Source organism: Dipodomys ordii, unplaced genomic scaffold, assembly GCF_000151885.1.
Source record: "Dipodomys ordii isolate 6190 unplaced genomic scaffold, Dord_2.0 Scaffold72, whole genome shotgun sequence".
Classification (NCBI taxonomy): Eukaryota; Metazoa; Chordata; class Mammalia; order Rodentia; family Heteromyidae; genus Dipodomys; species Dipodomys ordii.
Genome location: NW_012267288.1, coordinates 556,749 through 580,705, shown reverse-complemented (window position 1 = coordinate 580,705; position 23,957 = coordinate 556,749). Strand labels below are relative to the sequence as shown.

The 23,957-nt window shown below is 38.2% G+C and overlaps 1 protein-coding gene across 1 annotated transcript in view; it reads right to left on the bottom strand.

Moving 5' to 3' along the window:
* Rapgef5 (Rap guanine nucleotide exchange factor (GEF) 5) overlaps nt 1-23,957 on the bottom strand; it is a 188,198-nt gene that overhangs the window by 47,884 nt on the left and 116,357 nt on the right. The window contains exon 10 of the mRNA XM_013024051.1: nt 700-778. Coding sequence (XP_012879505.1) covers nt 700-778 — 79 coding nt within the window. The remainder of the gene's footprint in view (nt 1-699; nt 779-23,957) is intronic.

The following is a 23,957-nucleotide window of genomic DNA, read 5'->3' as shown; positions in this document are numbered from 1 at the left end:
GCTTTTGAAGCATCTTGTTTCAATCAGTTGAGGCAAGAAGCCCATGTGGAGAGTTTCAATGATATGTAGTTTTGCTCTCTGGCCTTTTGATGTTTCCATGTGACATCTCTTCTAGTTAGTAGGGAAAATATACAGCTTCCCTACTGGTTATTAACCTTCTAATCCCATTCATCATACTAAGAAAGCATGCAGTGGCCAAACTCTGAAAAGATGGGAGCTGATTACAAGGGTGAATTTAGACCTCCCATGTAGAGGAATGGCTTACATTCCCAGAGACACTTCCACAGGAGTCCGACATCACATATTTACATACATTTTCCTGCACAAGTGATCGGATTCTGACTCTCCTTTAAGGCTACTAATTGTGTGATAACTGAGAATCCATTCATTGTCTTCACTCTGAGGGTAGGCCATTCACCTCCAGATTTCAAAGTAATGGTGAGAAACAAAACTAAAATAGCCATGATGTACAGTACCATTTACCATGTCACCAAATGCAAAAATAGCCATTCTGCATTTATAGTTCCCCCTCTATTCTGTATCATTTCCTCCATTACCTTGACTAGCACATTATATTACTATTTAGCATATCCACGCTCTATCACGGGCAGAGTATATTAAGGAGAGCAGTTGATTCCTGATGTGGGGCATCTGTGTGAGGGGAAGCTGACGCTGCATCCTGAAGTTAATGAAGGATATTGTCTTAACAGCGCCTGGCACAAGTCATCGGTTGTCATGAAGACTGTGTACGTGAGGAGGAAATCATCAAGGAGGGTCTCTGCAAAGAAAGAAAACAAATACAGGGTAAGCAAAGAAGCAACCCCAAAGGGCAATAAGATCTCCAATCCCTGAATACTATGCAGAAACACAAAAAAATAATGGTGGTAAAGGGAAAGGTAAGAATAGAATTTAGCCCAAAAATCCATTGTTTACTAAAGATCTGAAAAATTCTCATTTCCTTTTTCTTACAATGTTCTCTTAACAACTCATCTCTTTTTCTTCTTGCTAAAACATCATGTATATTTGGGGACAGAGATGTTATGAAAAACCAATGCATAAATAATGTGCTTAAAAATAATATTTTAAGCCGGGTGCTGGTGGCTCATGCCTGTAATCCTAGATACTCAAGAGGCTGAGATCTGAGGATCGAGGTTCAGAGCCAGCCCAGGCAGGAAAGTCCGTGAGACTCTTATCTCCAATAAACCACTAGAAAACTGGAGGCGGTGCTATGGCTCAAGAGGTAGAGTGCTGGCCTTGAGCTGAAGAGTGTAGGTACAGCACCCAAGCCCAGAGTTCAAGCCCCATGACCGACCAAAAAAACAAAAAACAAATATATATATATATATATATATATAAAAAATAAGAGTTCCAAGATATATACTCCAGTACTAAAGGGAATAAAGCCTTCCTATTCTGATAAACGAGGTCTTTCCAAAGCTATTTACTTTCATCTAGGGCCAGAACAATGGAGAGCAAAATCCTAGGAGACAGACATACATCAAGTCCCAAGGCAGTATCTCTTGGAAGTTTGAGGGAGGGAGTGAAATTCAGTGGAAGAGTAGATGCAAGCATGAGGCCCTAGATCCCATCTTCTGAACTACAGAAAAAATGAAGCTGGGAAATAACACACTGTGGTTTTTTGTTTTTACTACATGAAAAGAGACTAAGTTGAGTCCAGCTACAATTACAGAACAGCAATCATGCTCCCTCTTAATTCTTTTCTTTTTCCTACTAACAAAATCAGGTTCATTTTTTATCACCTCTGTGTCTGGACTATTCTTGGCCAAGCCTGTCTGACATGTAATAAGGAGCTGCCAAACAGGTAGACTCTGGCCTAATTTCCAAAACAATAGAAAATGATGTAGTAAACTGCAGAGGAACCTGACACAGTTGTCTTTGGCTGGTCTTCTTTAGGATTCATTTTACAGTGTGATTTACTTTCTGTATGTTTTACATTCTGGACACAAAAGTTTTAGTTGTATGAAACAGTAATAAAACTATAGAGATATAGTGATTATACACTCCTAGAGTGAGTGTCTCCCTCTCTACTAATTCATAAATTGAAACTTCACCCCTAATTTGATTAGATTAGGAGTGAAGGATTTGAAGGATTAGATGAAGTCACATGAGTGGATCTAGTGAAGGGGCTTAGTGTCCTTGTAAGAATCCTGTGAATACTTGCTTTTCCATCTACTCTGTGAGGACATTGTGCAATGCCTGCAATTCATGAGCCCTGGGTCCAGCAGCCCTCACCAGACGTTCTGCTAGCCCCTAGATCTGGGACTTCTCAGCCTCCTGGTGAGAAATAAGTAGATGTTAGTCATTTATAAGCCAACTATTCTGTGTTATTCTGATATAGCAGCCTGGGCAAAGACATATACTTAAGTGTAGACTTCATAAATATGTAGTTTCAAATAGTTGCCTAGTACAGAGTTGTATGTCACCATGGTGAAGACTGAGAGAAAAAGGCTAGACTTTTGAGTTACATAGTCATTTCTTTCTACTGTATAAGGTGATCAGTGCAAACAGAGCATACACTTATGAATGCTGAAGTCTTATAAAAGTGTTCTAGCTGGCATCTACAGCCCCACATCAGCTGTAGGGACTGATTTAGTTGGTTTTTGCTGTATTTGTCTGTTTTGTTTGGTAACAGAATACTAAGATAATTCTGATCTATATTAGGTGAGTGATTCCAAGTAACAATGTTTAAAAAAAGTCTTATTTTCAATTGCAAAATGTTGCTAGATGCTGGTGACTCAACATCTGTAATCCTAGCTACTTGGAAGTTCACATATGAAGATCCTGGGTCAAAGATTGCCTGGCCAGAAAAGTTTGTGAGTTTTTTGTTTGTTTTGTTTTGTTTTGGTCGGTCATAGGGCTTGAACTCTGGGCCTGGGCACTGTCCCTGAGCTCTTCAGCTCAAGTTGAGAGCTCTATCATTTGAGCCACAGTACTACTTCTGGTTTTCTGGTGGTTAATTGGAGAAAAGAGTCTCCTGGACCTTACTGCCTGGGCTGGCTTTGAACCATGATCCTCAGATCTCAGTTTCCTGAGTGGCTAGGATTACAGGCGTGAGCCACCAGTACCCAGCTGTCTGTGAGTTTTTTTGTCTGAAATTAAGCAGCAAAAAGCTAGAAGTGGGGGTACAGCTTAAGTGGCAGAGTGCCAACCTCGAGTGAAAAGCCAAGTGGAGGACAAAGCACTGAGTTCAAATCCGAGTACTTGCATATGCAAACAATGCAGCACACACACACACACACACACACACACATACACACACACACACACACACACACACTGTAAGATGTGGTTAATTAAAGCAAACCAGGGGTGTTAATAAAGAGCATGATGAAATTTTTGTCAAAGATATTTATAAGCAACAGTTTTGTTTTTATTTTTGTTTTGTTTATTGGTGGGGAAGGGCAGTCCTAGGGCTTGAGCACAGGGTCAGGACACTGACAGTGGGTTGAGCTGTTTTACTCAAGGCTAGCACTCTACCACTTGAGTCATAGCTCCACTTTTGGCTTTTGGTGGTTAGCTGGAGATAAGAGTCTCAGACTTTCCTTCCTGATTGGCTCAGAACTGTGATTCTCAGATCTCAGCCTCCTAAGTAGCTAGGATTACAGGCATGAGCCACTAGCACCCAGAGTAACAGTATTTTTTTTTTAATCAAAGAATAAATCTGACAAATGTCACCTAAAATGTACAGTAAGCCTAGACTTACAGTGTTGCTTACATTGTAATGCACCAGCAAATCACTAGGTCTAACTTTCTTTAAAAGATCTTCAAATATGCGTAGGTATTAAGTTTAGTGTGGGAAAACTGAGGTGTATAACTGATCACACAACAAATAGCTTACATTTGTGGAAGATCCAGAATGCCCCCAGTAAAGTCACTGTTTACGTAAATTTCAAATACATGCACAAAAAAGGTAAGAAAAGCTTTAGTGTAAGATCTGCCCCCAAACTGGTTAATGAGTACAAATGAATGACAAAATAATGAAAAACTTGGGGATATACAGTTGTGTTTTTTTAAAGATAGTTTTAATTAAAATTAAGCAAGTGCACAATCTCTGAAAATCTAAAATATTCTGGAAACACAACAAGAAAGCTAGCACTTTGGGATGCTATTGGACAATAATATGCCTATAAATGTCTACCATAAAATTCCACTGTGCTAAATGTGGTTGATGAAAGTATCAATATCTCTGGTCTGATCAGAAATTAGAAAGTTTTGTAGGTCATGTTAGACACAGGCAGTAAGGACAACACAGTAGATTAGAATTTACTTTGGGATCTTCACCATGAGCTACCAATACAGAGAAACCACTACACTGAATGACATCACTGAGTCCCTGACATGGTATGTATTAAAAGTGCCTGATATGACAGACAGGTTCAAATGTTCTTACACTTAGCTGCATTTAATGAGGTTGGGACTATTCTCTAATCAAGATTTAGTCCATTAGTAGCTGAGATTAAAAAGAAACCATTAACTTAGACATAACCATCCATCCCATGCCAGAACAATCTTAGATAATGAACTGAGTAACAATGAGAATCAGGTTGGATGGTGGCAAACCTATTTGGCATTCAATTCAATTAATTAGCTCACATATCATAATATTTTGTGAAGGTCTTTGACCCAGAAATGCTTATTTTCCCCTAAGCTACCATCATATTTAATATTCAGCAGCAGTTCCCTAATTATCTCTCTGTCATAGAAATATTAAAATAAATACAATGAAATTACATAAAAACATCTTCAGTTAAAATCCCAAGTAGCAAAGTTAAAAAATTCTAATAAATAGTACACATTCCCAACATTCCTAAATCCAGTCTTTCTTTTTTTAATACTACATTGTTCTGGAAAATTTCCTTCTCTATAACAAGCTTTCCTTTATTATCATTTCAGCACTGATAATTCTTCTGCCAAAGATTCTGCAAGTAATTGAATGATATGAATAAAAAAGGTATAATCAAAATGATGTGCTTCAAATAGGAGTGCATTTTATTTATAATAGCTGTGCTTCAAAAAAGGCTGTACCATTGGTATTGAGAAATATTTTTAGAACCACAATGGCTATGTGAATGATCCCCTGAAGACTATTAGCTAACAATAGCCATTTAGAAAAACTAGCAAATCCACTGGCATCCATACTGAGACACTATAATTATCTATTATATGACATAGTACTTAATTAATAGTAATTTAAGTCTAGGCAGAAAAGCACTTGTGTGTACATAATAGCATCTTTCATTGAAGCAAATCCACATTTGCCGTATATACTAACACACTGTTAAAGAAATGCATTCCTTTTTATTTTCCAACTGTGAATTCCCAGGTATTAGTATACAAAGAAAACTTCTTTAAAAATTTCTATTCATTATATTGACTCTCAAATTCTCAACTCATCATTAAGCTTTTATGAACATCCTCTCTACTACATCAAAATAAAATGTGTTTCTGGGAGATGGGGGTTGAGGATTGAACCCAGGGCCTCAAATATGGTAAGCATGTGCTATACACATACACTCCCCATCTCCCTAAGGAAATCTTTTTGTAATGGATTTTATAGCATAAAAGTAACATCCAGATAATCATCAAAACTGGAAGACAAAACCTATAGGTTTAGGTAGTATGGTAACTTGAAATCAAATATATAAATTTGTCATCAAAATCTATAGTCAAAGACAGAAATGGTTCCAAAGTTATGAGTAGTTATACTAACATGGTACAGATTTCCCTATCATCTCTTATTTTAAATTCTGAGGCATAAGAAAACAACTATTTTTATTTGATTTTACTTAAATAAATTTTTTTTTATATATTAATTAAAACTCAGTTTTATTTTGACTGTAGCAAGCACCGAAAACACCCAGTTCACGTCTGCAAAATGCAAGTTTGAGCATTTTAACAGATGCCCCAAGTGGGCACGAGGAAGGGCAAGGCCCTTCTTACAGGCTTCTATTATGTAGGTATAACCAAATTATAGAAATTGATGTAAATGCTATGAAAAGGATTAGGCTTAATGCTTTAAGAAAAAAAAAAACCACACCAACACTCACACTCACACACACACAAACCCCTAAAATAATAAGGAGTATAGAATTACTTAGGAACAATTATACAAATCTACCTCAGTTATTTTTAAAACACTTGCAAGGAAATGCACTGCTATCATGAAACCACTCATGTGGGAAAGTGAATTGCCAAGAGAGCAAATGGAAAGAACTCTGACAGGCAACTGCTTCTAGTAGCTATTTAATCTAAGTATGGTAATGTGAATATTGGACATTACTGTACTAACCCATATTCCCTGAAGGACTGTCAGCAGTATGATTTCACCAGTGTTTCTACTCCAGATATGACAGAATTTAACCTTGATTTCAAGGAACCAAGAAAAGCTTTGAACTTGAAAGGGCCTACTTCTGGCCCTGGAATGTCTCAACTTAATCATCATTATTGTTATTTTAGAAGTACTGCCAAAATGCAACCTATAATTTGATTAAGAACAAATAAATTTCTTTTAAAAAGTGTTCTAAGTTTGAAGCATAGATTAAAGTGCTAAACCATTAAAGCTGTGTATAACTCTACCTGCCCCAATATATCTTATATTTCTGAAAGGGGTATTAATGTCTTCAAATATAGCTGATGACCAAATTTAGTTCATTTAATTCCTGCCTATTTTCAATTTCACTAGTTTTGCTTAGTCATTCTACAATTACCAAACCTTGAGATCTAGTTATGTTTTTACAAATCTATTGTACAAGAAATGTTTAATTAATGCTGCTTATATGTCAAACCTTGTCCCCTTAATGGCAGGAACTTACTACAGACAGGGTTTGAGTGTGCTTTTCAAATAAATCAAACAGATTTTCAAACACTCTATTTTTCTTTTAACTTGTTAAGTTTCTTTTAACTTGAAGTTTCCAGCTTACTCTGCATTTGGGCAGAAATGATTTGAATTCAACAGGCATTATGCTCTTTGAATCACACACTACCTTTTAAGAATATTTGTAGGCAAATGGAACAACAGACACAATGGTAGCCTAGCTTCACCCTGGGGTGAAAGGCAGCGGTCCCAGGCCCAGTCATTTGCTCTTACCATGTACCCAGAATTATAACATATTTGTGGTTCAGGTTGTGTCTTCCAAGCCTGTTGGCAGCTCAGAAAACACTGTTGAGAAACCAAATCATATATCTTTACCTAGTAGAGCTATAGTGAAGATTCAATAAAATAGTACAAATAACTAGAAGAGAATGTGGTATATGCCAGGGGTTCCATAAGGACTACCTGTCCTTTATTTCACAAAATCAAATGATTTAGATGCCATCCCAGTTCTTCAAGTCCCACCAATCAACCAACAAAACCTGAGTAATGAGAACTTCTAACTTCTAAGAACTATTAGAGGACAAAGATCCAAAGTAAATGCAAGCAAAGGAATAGACATAGGTGTGTCTGTGCCCTACAGGCCCTTAAAGATGTTTTGTGCTAGTTGCCAACATTTACAAACAAGGCTAGATGACAGATTACAGGCTTATACCCAGAATCCTTGCTACACAGGAGGTTGAGATCAGGAAGATGGTGGTTCTAGATTAGCCTAGACAAAAAGAATTTCACAAGAACAACAGAAAAAGCTAGTTATGGTGGTATGCAGGTGGTATGTATCTGTCATCCTAGCTATAGTGGGAAGCAGAGATAGGAGGATCACAGCCCAGGCTGGCCTAGGCATAAATGCCAAACTCTATTAAAAAATAACAAGAGCAGGGCTGGGAAGGTAGCTCAGTGGTAGAGTGCTTGCTTTGCATGCATGAGGCCCTGGGTTCGATTCCTCAGCACCACATAAGCAGATAAAGCTGCAAGTGGTGCTCTGGCTCAAGTGGTAGAACACTAGCCTTGAGCTGAAGAACTGAAAAGCTGAGGGACAGTGCCCAGGCCCAGAGTTCAACCCCTATGACAAAAAAAAAAACAAAAAAAAACCCAACCCAAAACAGAGCAAAAAGTACTGAAGTCATGATAGAGTGGCAGAGTACCTAATTAGGACAAAGCCATTAGTTCAAGCCCATGTGCCACCAAAACTAAAAAAAAAACCATTGAAAGAAACTTACAAGAAATGGCAACATCAGGCCCAGTCTCAAATAGCAACTATGGTTCATAGTATAGTTAGCTTTTACACAGGGTGTGTGTTCTGGTTTATCAACACTCTGCCTTGGCTGGCTTTTTCACTCATTCACTTTGTGGATATGCAAGTTTCTAAGTCTTTATCTACATTACAGTTGTGAAATAGTAATACAAGACAGTCATATAATTAGAAAGCTAAAAAGTAGGTCACAGCCAATTCCTAGAAGGCCTCTGAGATTTTGAGTAGGGAGCCTGGGGCTCACTCCATAGAAAAAGAGGTGAATGGAAGCTTTCAAGGTGAGGAGTGATATGAAAGATGCAGATGCCAAAAAAGATATGGAATTAAGCTAACTGTATATTGGAAAAGTCAGACTGAATACTGGAAAGTAAGGAAAGGGCTTTGAGTTTTACTTTATAAACACACAACATTTGGGTTCCCTGCAATATGGTAGGTGAATATAGTAGGCAAAAATGTCAAAGACAAGAGCTTGCCTCAAAAGGTTAGACTTGTGGGCAATGGTAAGAAAAGTGAGTTAGAGAAAGGAAAAGAAAAAAAGAAAACACCAAGGGAGACAAATATCATAGAAGCTGAAGACAGGAGGGGCTGAAAGGAGAGTAAGCCCTGAAGGCCACTGAATGTGTCATGTACAAGTCCCTAGTCTAGAGGCCTTGGAGAGATGTCTGTTGGGAAATGGTAAGTGGATACTCTAATTAGACTAGAAGAAGGAACTAAGAGTATTCTTATAATTAGTTTTTACAGGCTGTATCAATGCTGTTTTCCCCCCAAAGACTCTTGTAACAGTTGTAGGGCTCATTGATTAGAAATAGCAGTTGCTCTCAAATGAGCTAGGAGCAAAAAATTCTTTATGATCAATGCAAGTAACATTTTATTTAACGGCATGGATCAGAATGTGGGAATTATCATGGGTATGAAGCCTTCGATACCAATCTGCCAGCATCCACCAATAAAAATTAATATCCTGGTTGTAAGATTCACTCAGTCTAACATAATTGACCTCTCAGAGCAGTGGCTGGCTCACATGATTAACCTCACACAGTGAAATCCTAAAACACAAACTGTGCTCCTAAGTGCTTGTCAGCTAAATAGGCTCCAGCTTCAGCAAACAAAGAAAACATTAATTTAAGCATAATAACCTAAATCAGAAGCCTGAGACATGGTTATTTCAAGCAATTAATAGTCATTCTAATACTTGAATCAATTCAAGTCCCAGTGTGATGTTTTTACCTCATAAGCACCAAGAAGAATCTACTTATCAGCTTCCTTCTGAAACTTGAAGTCTTATCATTCTGAATAGTAATCTTGTCTGGACACTGAATTTTAGAAAAGGAAACTTTTTTCTATCTAGCTAACAGAAATCCTAAGACTACATGTTAAACCTTGTCAGGGAAAACAACTACTTTTTTCTTTCTAGTACTTGACCTCTTGCTCTTGGTTGGCTTTTTCACTCAAGGCTGACCACTTGAACCACAGCTGTACTTCTAGGTTTTTGTTGGTTAATTGGAGAAAAGACTTTCATAGGCCCTGGCTGGCTTTGAACATGGATCCTCAAATCTCAGCCTCTATAACGAGGATTACAGGCACTGGTGCCCAGCTAAAATTACCTCTTCTCAGCTAAGAAATGGCGTAACAGCTAGATATAGGAAAGATAAAAAGATATTCTATAACATTTATTAATTTAACATAAGTGAAACTAAGACTCCTATATAAAATGGCACAAAAATGTCCAATTCAACAAACACAATGTATTGTCAAATTAAAAAAAAATTCCTAGGACAAATTATGAACCAGTAGCTGACCACAGGCATGGCTTTTTGCTCGGCTTTCCAGATCAGTCTTTAGAGAGTTCTCTTTAGTAACACACAGCTGGTTTGTTTCATGTCCTGGTAAAAGGGAGCGGTGGTTTAGAGTCACCAAGGAGGGAATAAAGGTTTAGTAAGCAACCACTTGACAAACTATTACTTAAGGCTTAGTGCTATGCTCTGTTGTAGAGGAGGCAAAGCTGTTTGCTGGATTTTGGAATCTGGTGAGATAATCAAAGGGCCACATATGGCAGCCTTCAAGCCCCAGGCTGATGATTACTCCATTAGTGTGAATGAGCAAACCTCCACCCCTAGCCCTGCCCCTCATCATTGTTAATTTTTGTGCCCTCATCTTTCTGGTGATCATTCTTCAACCTGTTATGGTCCCGAAGCTATCTAGGGACCTAGCCATCACTTATACCATTTCCATACACAGAGTTACTCCTCACTCTGAAGATCCAAGGATCTTAAAAACTCTTGTATTAGCTGGGCATCAGTAGCTCACGCCTGTAATCCTACCTACTTAGGAGGCTGAGATCTAAGGATCTCGGTTCAAAGCCAGCCCAGGCAGGAAAGACTCTTATCTCCAATAAACCACCAGAAAACCAGAAGTGGCACTGTGGCTCAAGTGGTAGAGCACTGGCGACTTGAGCTGAAGAGTGCAGGGACAGCACCCAAGCCCAGAGTTCAAGCCCCATGACTGACAAAAAGAAAAAAAAATTCCTGTATTAGTGATCAAGGACTAAGACTAAACACTAAAAGATGCTCCTATCATTCTATCAGTCAGAGTACTTGGGCACTTGGGATTCTTGATCATGGGACAGAAACCATTATAAGCTATGTCACACTAATATTATATAGAACTATATACTAATAAGCTACTCTTGTAATAATAATATTTTCCCATTGTTGAGTTTGAACTCAGGTCTTCCCTCTTATTCAATTTGTTTGATCAGCCATGGGTTTGGCTGTTTTGGAGATGAGTCTCTTCAGACTTTCTGCTCAGGCTGGCTTCAAATCTCCATCTTTTAGATCTCAGCATCTTGAGTAGCTAAGATTACAAGTATGAGCCAGCAGCTTCAGGCTCCCTTATAACAATACAGACATAATAAGTGAAATACATTTTCTTTTCTCCATTAAATTCTTTTAAGAGATTCTATATGGAATATTTTATAATACATGTTTTATTTCTTCTGAGAAAAATATTACAAAGTACTTTGAAGAGGCTGGGAAGGTGGCTCAGTGGTAGAGTGTTTGCCTCACATGCATGAGGCCCTGGGTTTGATTCCTCAGCACCATATAAACGGAAAAAGCCGGAAGTGGTGTTATGCCTCAAGTGGTAGAGCACTAGCCTTGAGCTGAAGAGCTGAGGGACAGTGCCCAGGCCCAGAGTTCAAGCCCCATGACTGACAAACAAAGAACTTTGAAGTGAAAGATACAGAATTCTCTATCACAAATGAAAAATTCTTGAAGTTTTGCAAGCCTTATATGCCAAAAATAACTAAGATTATTCTAAATATTCATTTAATGTGATGAATATAAGAATAATCCAAACAGCTTGTAGGCTTGTTTTTGTTTGTTGAATGAAAAAATACAAAATTGTGGACTTAGCCAGGCCTGTAATCCTAGTTACTCAGGAGGCAAAGATCTGAGGATCGCAGTTCAAAGCCAGCCCAGGAAGGAAAGTCCATGAAACTCTTATCTCCAATAAACCACCAGAAAAAACTGGAAGTGGCACTGTAGCTCAAGTGGTAGAGCACTAGCCTTGAGCTGAAGAGCTGAGGGACAGTGCTCAGGCCCAGAGTTCAAGCCCCAAGACCGACAAAAAAAAAAAGTGGATTTAGTTATAAAATTACAAGCCAATTTTCCTTTAAGAATCACTTTTATTTTTCCACCACTAAGCATCTTGCTCTCTATGTATGTTAAAATCAAAATAAAGCAGTATAGTTTCCATCCTCACTTGCAGTTAGATATAGGCATGAGACTAAGTGTTTATGGTATAAAGGAAGAGGCTGTGTGTGATGGACAGGTATGCTCTTGCTTTTTTTGTCCTGCTACCTAGACAGATATGCTAGTATGCATCCAGGCCCAGAAGATAGGGGCGGGCCCAAGTTCAGAGGCACTGGAGCAAAGGATGACACCAGGGTGGTTTACCAGGTCTGGGCTACATTTTTTCATAGTACCTTCACAGGTTGAAGAAATGCATTCATATCATATCTAAATCACCATTAGAGTTTTCTACACTGTCATGTCTGATCACATGATGAATAATAATCTGGTTTTCAAGTTTCTCAGTTATCAGAATCTCTGTATAGATATTTAGAATGGGTTGAACGAACAAATTCTTCCCCCAGGAGGATCTTTAAACTGCTGTAATTCTGAGACATGCCCACTATGCAGAATTTGAGCTTACTAAAGTTGTTCTACAAAGTCCATCAGTGGAATTGAAAATGGTTTGCAGTGCCTCTAAATTCAGGTCAAACAGAACGGAGACCTGAGATCATATTTTATATGTTTAACTCTAAAGAGAAGATACAACATTGAGGATGAAAAGATCATCACTCTCCTCTTTCTTCCTTCTTCCTCTTCTTCGTTCTCCTTCTTCTTCTTTTGGCGTGATGGTGTCTGAGGTTTGAACCCAGGCCTCGCACATGGCTAACCATGTGTTCTGCCACTGAGTTACATTGCCAGCCCCATTTTTCTCTTTTGCAAATACATGACGTGATATTAGATTTAAGTTATTCATAAGCCTGCTACACCAAGCAAAACCAGAAGAAAAAATATTCCTTCAGTACTGTGCAAACTCTTCATTGTAATAAGTATATTTAGAGTACATAGGGAGAGATATAACAAGAAGGAAGTTAGCAGCAGCAAAATTAAACCCATTTACCTAATACTATGTTTACCATGGACTGGAAATTTAAACTCAAATATTCAGCCAAAAATGCAATGGCAATATTAGTTTGTACTTTGCATGTTCACACTAATTGGTGCTCATTGAAAAGATTTTGAAAGTTAGAGGATTCACCAATATCTTTATATCTTTATATATCTTTATATACTAAGTAGAAGCAATGTCACCGAGTCTGGAGCAGAAAAGGAAATTGCACTGAAAATAATTTTATGTCATTATTTGCATTATGACAAGATATTTTGGGGCTTTTGGTTTAGTTTTTCACACAATCTGTTTACCTACATATTTAACAATTATGTCTGACTTCGTATTTAATTCTAAGATTTAGGGGAAGGATTGCCAGCCCAGTAACAGCTTAAACAGTGTTATAAGTAGAATGAAAAGAATGGTTTTCATCCTATAGCATGAAAGCCTGAGGGCTGAAGATGAGGCTAATGGGAAATGGGAGGGAAGGTTGTAGTGAGAAATCACAAAAGAAATGAGAAAAGGCTCAATTATAAGTATGGTAAAGGCAAAATGATCCCATATTGAGAATATTTCTTTTAGATATGTGCTTGTCAGCTACAGCAATTCTGTGACACAACACCCTTTAAATGATACAATGATTTGATTCAAGCATGCTGTGAGATTAATATGCAATGATTACAGTCAATGAATGCCATCAGCTAATGTTTCTTCTTCACACTTACAAGACTATTTCAAGTACACACAGTTACATACAATTGTTTCATTTTCATTTTCTGATAGGAGGTTTAATTTTACTTAGGGACAGTGGTCCATATATTTTAAAATTCAGACAAGGACATCTGATAATCTCATTCTAAATCTATCAGTTGTCTGGGGAGTGACACAGATCTCTGAGACAGAGGCAGAAAGACAGAGAGAGAGAGAGAATTTTTCAATCTTTGTCATTATCTTAGAATGGTTTCAAGTAATTTCTTTTTCATTCATTCTTTCTTTTATTCCCTTTATTTGAATGCTAGGGATCTAACCCAGTCCTTCACACAGCCACACAAGCACTCTACCACTGAGCTATACTTACAACCAAGCCTCAAAAAAATTAACAATTGCTGATGCTGGAAGAAAGCTATAACTCTGTCAAAGCTATTAGGTTGTCACTCACTGCTGACACAGAATCTTATCTTCACAAATTAATTTCAGTAGCAGTTGCTTCTTTCACTTGGCTACTTCAGAAAGACCTGATTTTACATTTTGAAAAGAACTTCTAGAATCAAAGCTGAACACATGTTACATGTGTTTCCACTAAAGGACAATAGTAAAAATACCAAGAGACTCAAAACTTAGAGAAAACATCACTAAAACTTCAGAACAAAATTTCTCTCTCTCTCTCTTTCTTTTTCTTTATCTTTCTTTCTTCTTTCTCTCTTTCCTTTCTTTCTTTCTTTTTTTTCTCTCTCTCCTCCCTCTTTCCCTCCCTCCCTCTCTCTCTCTCTTTCTTTCTTTCTTTCTTTCTTTCGTTTTTGCTGGTCCTAGGGCTTGAACTCGGCCTGGGTGCTGTCCCTGAGCTTCTTTTTGCTCAAGACTAGTGCTCTACAACTTGAGTCATAGTGCTACTTCTGGCTTTTTCTGAGTTGTTTTTATTGGAGATAACAGTCTTATGGACTTTCCTGGCCTAGGTTGGCTTCTAACTGCAATTCTCAGATCTTAGTCTCCTGAGTAGCTAGGGTTACAGGCATGAGCCACTGGCACCTAGCCAGAATTTTTCTTAGAAAAGAATAAAAACGCTACTTAGTGCTAAGCCAATTACTATAGAAAATAGTTTTTCAAAGAAATGTATGTTAGCAATCACCTTAATTCTCAAATACTTGTTGGGAGAGAGAATACATAGAGATAAAAAAGCTGCTATCTCTACTTCTCTGAAGAGGAAAGAAGGATGGCCAATAGGCACATGAAGAAATGCTCAACCTCCCTAGCCATAAAAGAAATGCAAATCAAAACAACATTGAGATACCACCTCACTCCAGTTAGAATGGCTATTATCAAGAACTCTAATAACAACAGATGCTGGAGGGGATGTGGACAGAAGGGAACCTTACTGCATTGTTGGTGGGAGTGTAAACTTGTTCAACCACCTTGGAAAGCAGTATGGAGGTTCCTCAAAAGACTCCACATAGAGCTCCTCTGTGACACAGCAATCCCACTTTTGGGCATTTACCCAAATGTTTACAAACAAGACCACACTAAAGCTATCAGCACAACTATGTTTACTGCAGCATTATTTACCATAGCTAAGATATGGAACCAACCCAGATGGCCCTCAGTAGATGAATGGATCAAGAAAATGTGGCATATATACACAATGGAATTCTATGCCTCCATCAGAAAGAATGACATTGCCCCGTTTGTTAGGAAATGGAAAGACTTGGAAAAAATTATATTAAGTGAAGTAAGCCAGGCCCAAAGAAACAAGGTCCCATGGTTTCCCTTATTTGCAATAACTAGTATATGTCTGAGTCAACCAGAAAAGATCAGATAAGTTGATGTTAGGGAAATGAACCCTAAGATATGTATTCAAATGTTTTTTTCTTTCATGCGATTGTTTCTAACACATTTATAAGAAGATTTCTTTGTTGCTTTGTATGTCCCTCCCCCATGGTATAACCCCTGCTTTCACTGTATTTGATGTCGGTATAATTTGTGGAGGGGAAGGGAAAAAACAAATCGTTTAACTAGGGATATAGGTGGACCCATTGCAACAATGAGATGTACAAGTCGTTATGTGGAAAACAAACTTTACAACTTTGATGGGGGGGAGGGGAGGAAGATTGGGTGGGAGGGGGAGTGAAGGGAGGATGGGAAGGGATGGGAAGAGGAAACAAAGGAGGAGGCTACAATGCTTGATAAGAAATGTACTCATTGGGGCTGGGAAGATGGCTCAGTGGTAGAGCGCTTGCCTTGCATGCTCAAGGTCCTGGGTTCGATTACTTAGCACCACATAAGCAAAAAGAAAAAGCCGGAAGTGGTGCTGTGGCTCAAGTGGTAGAGTGCAGCTGAGGGACAGCGCCCAGGCCCAGAGTTCAGGCCCCACAACTGGACCCAAAAAAAAAAAAAGAAATGTACTCATTATCTTGCCCATGTAATTGTAACCCCTCTGTACAGTATTTTCACAATTAAAAAATAGAAAAAAAAAGCTGCTATCTCAAATGTATTTTGTGTGTGTGTATGTTTGTGTGTGTGTGTCTTGTGGCTTGAACTCAGGGCTTGATTACTGTGTCTAAGTTGTTTTGCTCAAGGCTAGCAGGCTAGCAGAGTCATAACTCCACTTCCAGCTTTTTGGTGGCTAACTGGAGATAACAGTCTCACAGACTTGCTTGCCAAGGCTGGCTTCAAAACATAGTCCTCATATCTCAGCTTCCTGAGTAGCTAGGATTGCAGGTATGAGCCACCAGCACCCAGCTTCAAATGTATTTCATCATCATCATCATCATTATTATTGTTGTTGTTTTGTTGTTGTCAGTTGTGGGGCTTGAACTCAGGGCCTGGGCTCTGTCCCTGAGCCCTTTTGCTCAAGGCTAGCCCTCTACCACTTTGAGTCACAGCATCACTTCCAGTTTTCTAGTGGTTAATTAGAGAGAAGTCTCATGGACTTACCTGCCTGAACCACAATCTTCAGACTCCTGAGTAGCTAGGATTACAGGAGTGAGCTGTCACTCATATTATACTCAAACTGAAAACTATTATTAGGATATAATTTGGCATAATTTGAAGTTCTAGACTTATTTGACAGGGCTATTTGGGATTTTGCATTTGAAAACAGTTTTAAATTTTATAAACTTTGATTCTTTAAAACTGGTAACTCTCAATATGCCTGGATATTTTGTTATTTGCAATAATTTACCCTCCAGGCACTTTATAAAAATGGCAAATGTATTGAACTACAAAAAAGGGCTGAAGTCATGGCTCAAGTGGTGTAGCAACCATCTAGCAAGTGTGAAGCTCTGAGGTCAAACCCGAGAACTGCTAAGGAAAAAAAAATCCACTGGGATGGAAACATGGTTCCAGTAGAACACCTACCTACTTAACCAGCCTGAAGCTCTCAGTTCAAACATCAATACTATCAAAAGAAAAAAAATAGGAAGGAGTAACTATGAGATAGGAGTCTATCTAAAAAAAATATGTTGGCTGGATAAAGAGGAAGAGAAACCTTCCAGATGAGTAAGGTAAATATAAGGCAAGGAAAATAAATATGAGATAGATTCTGTATCTTCCACATTAGCTGCAGTTTGCATGGAATATGGGGGTTTGAGATGTGTTTGTCACTGTGATTGACTTGACAGAAACGGACTCTCATGCCTGTTTTCATTAGAACTCTGTGTGAATAAAACTTTCCAACACTAGTTCATCTTTAGCCTCCAGGACAAGACCTTCACAGTAGCCCAGAAGGAAGAAAGGTTAGGCTGCCAGAATTTTCCTTAGTTGGGAAACTAATTGCTGAGGTAATTCTTTCCCTTCATAAACTTTTTCATTTTCTACGTTCAGGTACTCTTGAAATTAATTTTCTAGAGTCTTAACAATATTTTAGTTTGCTCCTAATATGCTAGATTTATCTTGAACTTGCCCTTTACAAAGTTTACAATTTATTTATTTATTTATTTAACCAGTCCTAGGGCTTGAACTCAGGGGCTTGGCACTGTCCTTAAGCTTCTTTTGCTCAAGGCTAGCGCTCTACCACTTGAGCTACAGTGCCCTTCTGGCTTTTTCTGTGTATGTGGTGCTGAGGAGTCAAACCCCGGGCCTCATGCATGTACATTCCCAGCCACCTTTTTAATTTTAATGGCAAAAGCCATACATGGTAAGCAAATATCAGTTCCCTGTTGGATAAATATTACAGTTAATGCAATGTTTATGTTTTATTTTTACCTTATTAATAAGTATACATACTCAAATGCATATATTATAACAGCACAGAGTCAACAAGGGTGAAAATGAATTATAAAATTAAGTTTAGTGAAAACTCAAACTAGATCCTTATATATCACCCTGCACCAGAATCAACACCAAATGGATCAAAGACCTCAGAGTCAAAGAAGACACCCTGAAAACATTACAGGAAGGAATAGGAGAAACCCTACGTCTCCTTGGTGCAGGCTGAAATTTTCTTAATAGAGACCCAGAAACAACAAATCAAAGAAAGGTTGGACAAATGGGATTGCATGAAGCTTCAGAGCTTCTGCATGGCAAATGACATAGCTAGCAAGATCAATAGAAAGCCCATAGAATGGGAGAAGATCTTTACTAGCCATGCAATGGACAAGGGTCTCATATCTAAAATATACTTGAAACTCAAAAAATTAAATCCCCCAACAACAAATCCTCAAAGAAACAACTGCCCAATCAATAAGTGGGCTAAACACTTAAAAAGAAACTTCTCTGAAGAGGAAGTAAGAATGGCCAATAAACATGTGAAGAAATGCTATATCTCTCTAGCCATAAAACAAATGCAAATCAAAACAACATTGAGATACCACCTCACCCCAGTTAGAATGGCTTTAATCAAGAACTCTAATAACAACAGATGCTGGAGGGGATGTGGACAGAAGGGAACCTTACTGCATTGTTGGTGGGAGTGTAAACTTGTTCAACCACTTTGGAAAGTAGTATGGAGGTTTCTCAAAAGACTCCACATAGAGCTCCCCTGTGACACAGCAATCCCACTTTTGGCATTTACCCAAATGATCACAAACAAGGCTATACTAAAGCTACCAACACAACTATGCTTACTGCAACATTATTTACCATAGCTAAGATATGGAACCAACCCAGATGGCCCTCAGTAAATGAATGGATCAAGAAAATGTGGTATCTATCTATCTATCTATCTATCTATCTATCTATCTATCTATCTATCTATAATGGAATTCTATGCCTCCATCAGAAAGAATAACATTGCCCCATTTGTTAGGAAATGGAATGACTTGGAAAAAAAATTATATTAAGTGAAGTAAGCCAGGCACAAAGAAACAGAGGTCCCATGGTTTCCCTTATTTGCAATAACTAGTATATGTCTGGGACAAGTAGAAAAGGTAAAAAATTATATACATATGACCAGATAAGATGAAGTCAAGCAAAGTGAACCCCAAGATAGGGACACAAGTGGTTTTTTCTTTCTTGCTACTGTTTCTAACGTATTTATAAGGTACCATGTAATGTTCTTGTTGCTTTGTATGTCCCTCCCCCATGGTATAACCCCTGTTTTCACTGTATTTGATGTTAGTATAATTTGGGGAGGGGAAGGGAAAAAACAAAATGTTTAAATAGGGATACAGTTTGATACATTGGAACAATAAGATGTAGAAGACACTATGTTGAAAAACAAACTTTACAATTTAGGTGGGGGTGTGGGGGTGGGGGGAAGGGGGGGAGTGTAGTTGTGGAGAGTTGTGGAGGTGGGAAGGAAAAGATGGTAGGGGAAAAACAAAGGAGGAGGCAACAATGCTTGATAAGAAATGTACTCATTAGCTTGCTCATGTAACTGTAACCCCTCTGTACAGTATTTTCACAATAAAAACCTTATTAAAAAAGTTTAGTGAAAAGGTTCACTCTACATAGTTCCCTATAAATGTTGGTTATTTACTGTATAAACTACGTTTCACAGAAAGCTTAATTCTCACTTGTAGACTATAACATTTTTACAACTTTTCATACTGAAATTATCTGTAATACTAATATTTAAATTACAAACATGGAAATGATATAATTTTTGTTTGTTTTTGTTGGCCATAGGGCTTGAACTTGGGCCTGGGTGCTGTCCCTCAGCTCTTCAGCTCAAGGCTAAGGCTCTACCACTTGAGTCACAGCACCACTTCCAGTTTCTGCTGGATTATTGGAGATAAGAGTCTCTTGGACTTTCCTGCCCTGTCTGGCTTTGAACTCAGATCTCAGCCTCCTGAGTAGCTAGGATTACAGGTTTGAGCCACTGGTGCCCAGAAGAAATGATATAATTAAAAAAATGTTTTCTAATGATCCATTTTTCATCCTAAAGGGGCATTGTTTCTCTATATGGTATGCTATATGCCTATTTATTAATCCTTGTCCATTAGATATCTTCCTTTGCCATTGGTTATGCTGCAATGAAAACTGCCATATTTCCATTAGTAGTCAGTGTGTTTAATGACATTACACTTCAGCTTAGTCTCACTTCATTTCACCTTGCTTCATTACCAGCAAGGGTATTAATTAACCCACAAACTACTGGCAGTGTAAAAGCATCAGTTCCCTTGTTATCATACATAATATTGCATGTTCATAGGTGGTGTGGATAGATTAACTCAGAAGATGAACATCTTAAATGAAATCTACAGCCACTTTTGAGTGATCTGATACAGTACTTGAACTTGATCTCTCCCCACCACCCTTTCTTTTTCCAGCATTTTGAAGCAGTTAGCTGGTGGGGTGGCCATTCTGCTTACAGCAGAAAAGAAGAGGCAGGTCTTTGTGCTGGAGACTGGATTATTGATGAGTGGTGAAGCACCTGACTTAAGAGGTACGCTTGAGTTGAACAATTTGTATTTCAGTTACATTTTTCATCCATTATTCTACTCTCTAGCAGAAATTATCTTTGGGCAAAAGGAGTATATCCAGTTCATTTTTAAATTCAAATGTCTACTCAATCACTGCAACAATTGAATTAAGTTCTACCTTAGCCTGTAAGTCCATTAAATGGGGACAATTATTGTGCACACAGATCCATCTAATGGGACAAGGTTTGGATAAACAAATTGCCCTCTTGAGTGATCTTTGAACCCTGGATCTTAGATCTAAAAGGGTCTCATAGGTCATGTGGTTTAGGACTTCTGCTTTTGTAAGTGAGGCAACTGAGAAGAAAATTTCTTTCCAATTATAATTATCTCACGGATTTATAGAGTCTCCCAATGTCTCAATTATGGCTGACAAATATATTCTCTACATTAGTAATCAGGAAAGAAGCTAAGGCAACTGCCATAAAAGAAAGAAAAAAAAGGAACCCCACACAAATCAAACAAGAACAATAATACAAGCGTAGAAGAAAGCAGAAACAAGTGTAATTCTAATATAGCCCTTTTACTCCTGGTGCTCCCTTGGCACCATTTGAGGTTTTCTTTTTTCTCTTCTTTTCTTTTTTTAAACTATCACTGTGGATAGCTGTTTCAAGTCTGTCTTTAGTGGAAAAACAAGCTCTTACTGAACAGAGCTTCTGTTCATCTGTGTCGGTGGCACACCCAGGCAGCTGGAGTTTGTGCTAATGAATTTTGCCTTTCTTTCCTCGATTTTTTTCATTAGGAGGTGCACGCATGCGTGCGCGTACGCGTGCACACACACACACACACACACACACACACACAATTAATCTAATATTTAAAAATGACAGTTTCACAAAGCTGAAAAAGACCACAAACAACACAATGATCCAGGGGAAACTATTTTCAGTTTAAGCTGGTCAAAGGCTGATACCCCTGTGGAACATTCTAGCATGTGGTCTTAGCAAAAGTGACTTACCATCCTGGGATGAATGCACACATCTCAAATTTCTTTTATGTTATCGCTTTCATTTTTGTTAGGTTTCTTTCATTTCAGAACTTTGCTTCATGTTAATTCTCTGGTCTAATGGAATCAGACTCTCCGTGTACTGGCATTAATTTAGAAGTTTTTCTCCTCCTCCCTCCTCTTCTCCTCCTCCTCCATCCTAATCACCATAGTCACTTGGATATAGTTAATTCTAAATTAGTGCCTGTTTAATGTTAGTTACACACTTACAACTTCATATACAGTATTTTCTATCTAGTTTATCGATCGATTCAACTCCACTAGAAAAAAAAGCCTCTGTGAAGATAAGGATTTGTCTATTGTACTTGGAGCTATATCTCTAGCATTTAAAAGAATACCTATAGGTGGGCAGTAGTGGCTCATCCTTGTAGTCCTGTTTATTCAGGAGGCTGAGATCTAAGGATCATGGTTCAAAGAAGGCACAGGCAGAAAAGCCTATGAGAGTCTTAACTCCAAGTAACCAGAAGAAAGCAGGATGAAAGTGGCTCAAGTGGTTAGAGAGCTGGTAGTGAGAGGGAATAACTGAGTGCTGCCACCAAAATAAATAGAAATTGAAAAAATAAAATGATGCCCACATAATAGTAAGTTAAAGATCTTACGTACAAAAAGAAGTGAAGCAATTAAATTTTTCGAAGGCACTCAAGCTACATAATTAAAAGCACACTGATTATAGATATATATAGTAGTTAGTAAAGTTGAATAAGTACATAGATATAAGATAGTATATTTTATCCCTAGTGGAAAATGACAGCTTTTCTCCTGCATAGACTGTTTCTGATTATCTTAAAAAAATGGCTTGGCAATAAAATTCTGTGAGTGGATTTTACTAGTAGCTGATAAATCAAAGCAGTTTCTTTGAAATGTAATAGTATAATTTCTCAGAGGAATTTTTAAAGTTCCCTATTGGGCAAGGTTACATACAAACACACTTAAATCAACACCACATATGGCTAATTGCACTATGGCTTCTAAACTCAGTATCCCATGAGCCTTCTTCCTGCTCCTGGAGACTGCAGATCACAGTAACGATAGGAAGCAAGATCTAACTCCTTAAGTCCTTGTGCAATGGCCACGTGATACCTCTACCCTACAATGACCACAAGATTCTGTAGCTCATTTACTCACACCCTAGCTGCTCCTCAGACCCAGAATTCTATGGTTCTTTTTTAAAGAAAGAGAACACAGAGTCTTTATGAATCAAAATGCTTTTAGTGATCCAACAAACTGTAGAGGTCATTTCATTTATATCTTGCTTGAGGTCTCAGGCTGGTTAATTAATGGAGCACGTGTGGGGAATACAGAGCTTTACAAGTTTACTTTAGCACTTTTTCTGTGTATGTTCTTCTTCATTAAAACATTATTTTCAATAGAAGGAAGCATTCTTGGCTATGAGATTTGAGGACCACCCAGAGATTTTTGTAGTGCAACAGAACCCTGGTGAAAATTCCAATGAGTTTCATTCACCATATTATCACTGTGTTCCAAAAGTTGGGAATTCAAACAGCTCTGGCTCCAGTACCTGTGTTCCTTCTGATTATGTCATTTGCTCAAAACCACTTTAGGACTGGCAGTGCAGTTTGTGAACTCTGAATTTCTCAAGACGAATAGGCCTGAAGGCAGGGATACAAGGCTGGACATACAACCCTGGAGAGGTAACAGGAAGGAAAGGTGGAGGAATGAAAGATGATGCCCTAACTCTTAGAGGCAAGTGTATATTCATGATCTTTAGAAACCTAGAATAGCTCTTTTGAAAAAAATGGAAGCAAGATAACCATAATGTTCTATTTCAGAGGGTTTCAAACCTGACAGCAGGTTTGTATAAACTGGGAGGCTGTTAGTAAGGCTTAGGATCAGCTCAGGTACTGGCATTAGATGAAAAGTTCTCCTCCTATTTTCCCTCCTGTTCTATCTACCTCATAGTCCTCCTCCTCCATCATCACCACTACAGCTCCCTCCTCCTCATTGCTACCCTGTTGTTAACGTATAGCCGCAGAGAAGCTACAGTGGTCAATGTGTTACTTGATCTCATAAAAGAAAAGGTATTAGGGGTATAGCTCAGTGGCAGAGTTCTTGCCTAAGTATATTCAAGGCCCCGGGCACCATCCCCAGCATCCAAAAATAAAAAGGAAAGAAATAAACATAAGAAAATTCCATGTGCCCATCAACTGGGTAAAATCATGAAAAGATTTACCATCATTTAAAATTTCTCTACTTATCCCTCAAAAAGTTTTAGTACTGCAACAGGCTTGCTGGGACAGGGATAGTATGGTCTGCTAACCTGGATGGGAAGGTTACATAAATCTTAAAAGACATAGTTATCCCTGTCTTTTAGCTTTGCTTTTTAGGGTGGTTATCTAAATTATGTTCTATCTTTTTAATCATCAGAAGCAATGAACTCTTAATTTTCCTCCAGAAAAAAAAAATCACATTCAAGGAAGTAAAGTTGCTAGCCTTGAGCAAAAAAGCCAAGTCCCTGAATTGAAGCCCCAGTACCAACACACACACACACACACACACACACACACACACACACACACACACACACACACACAC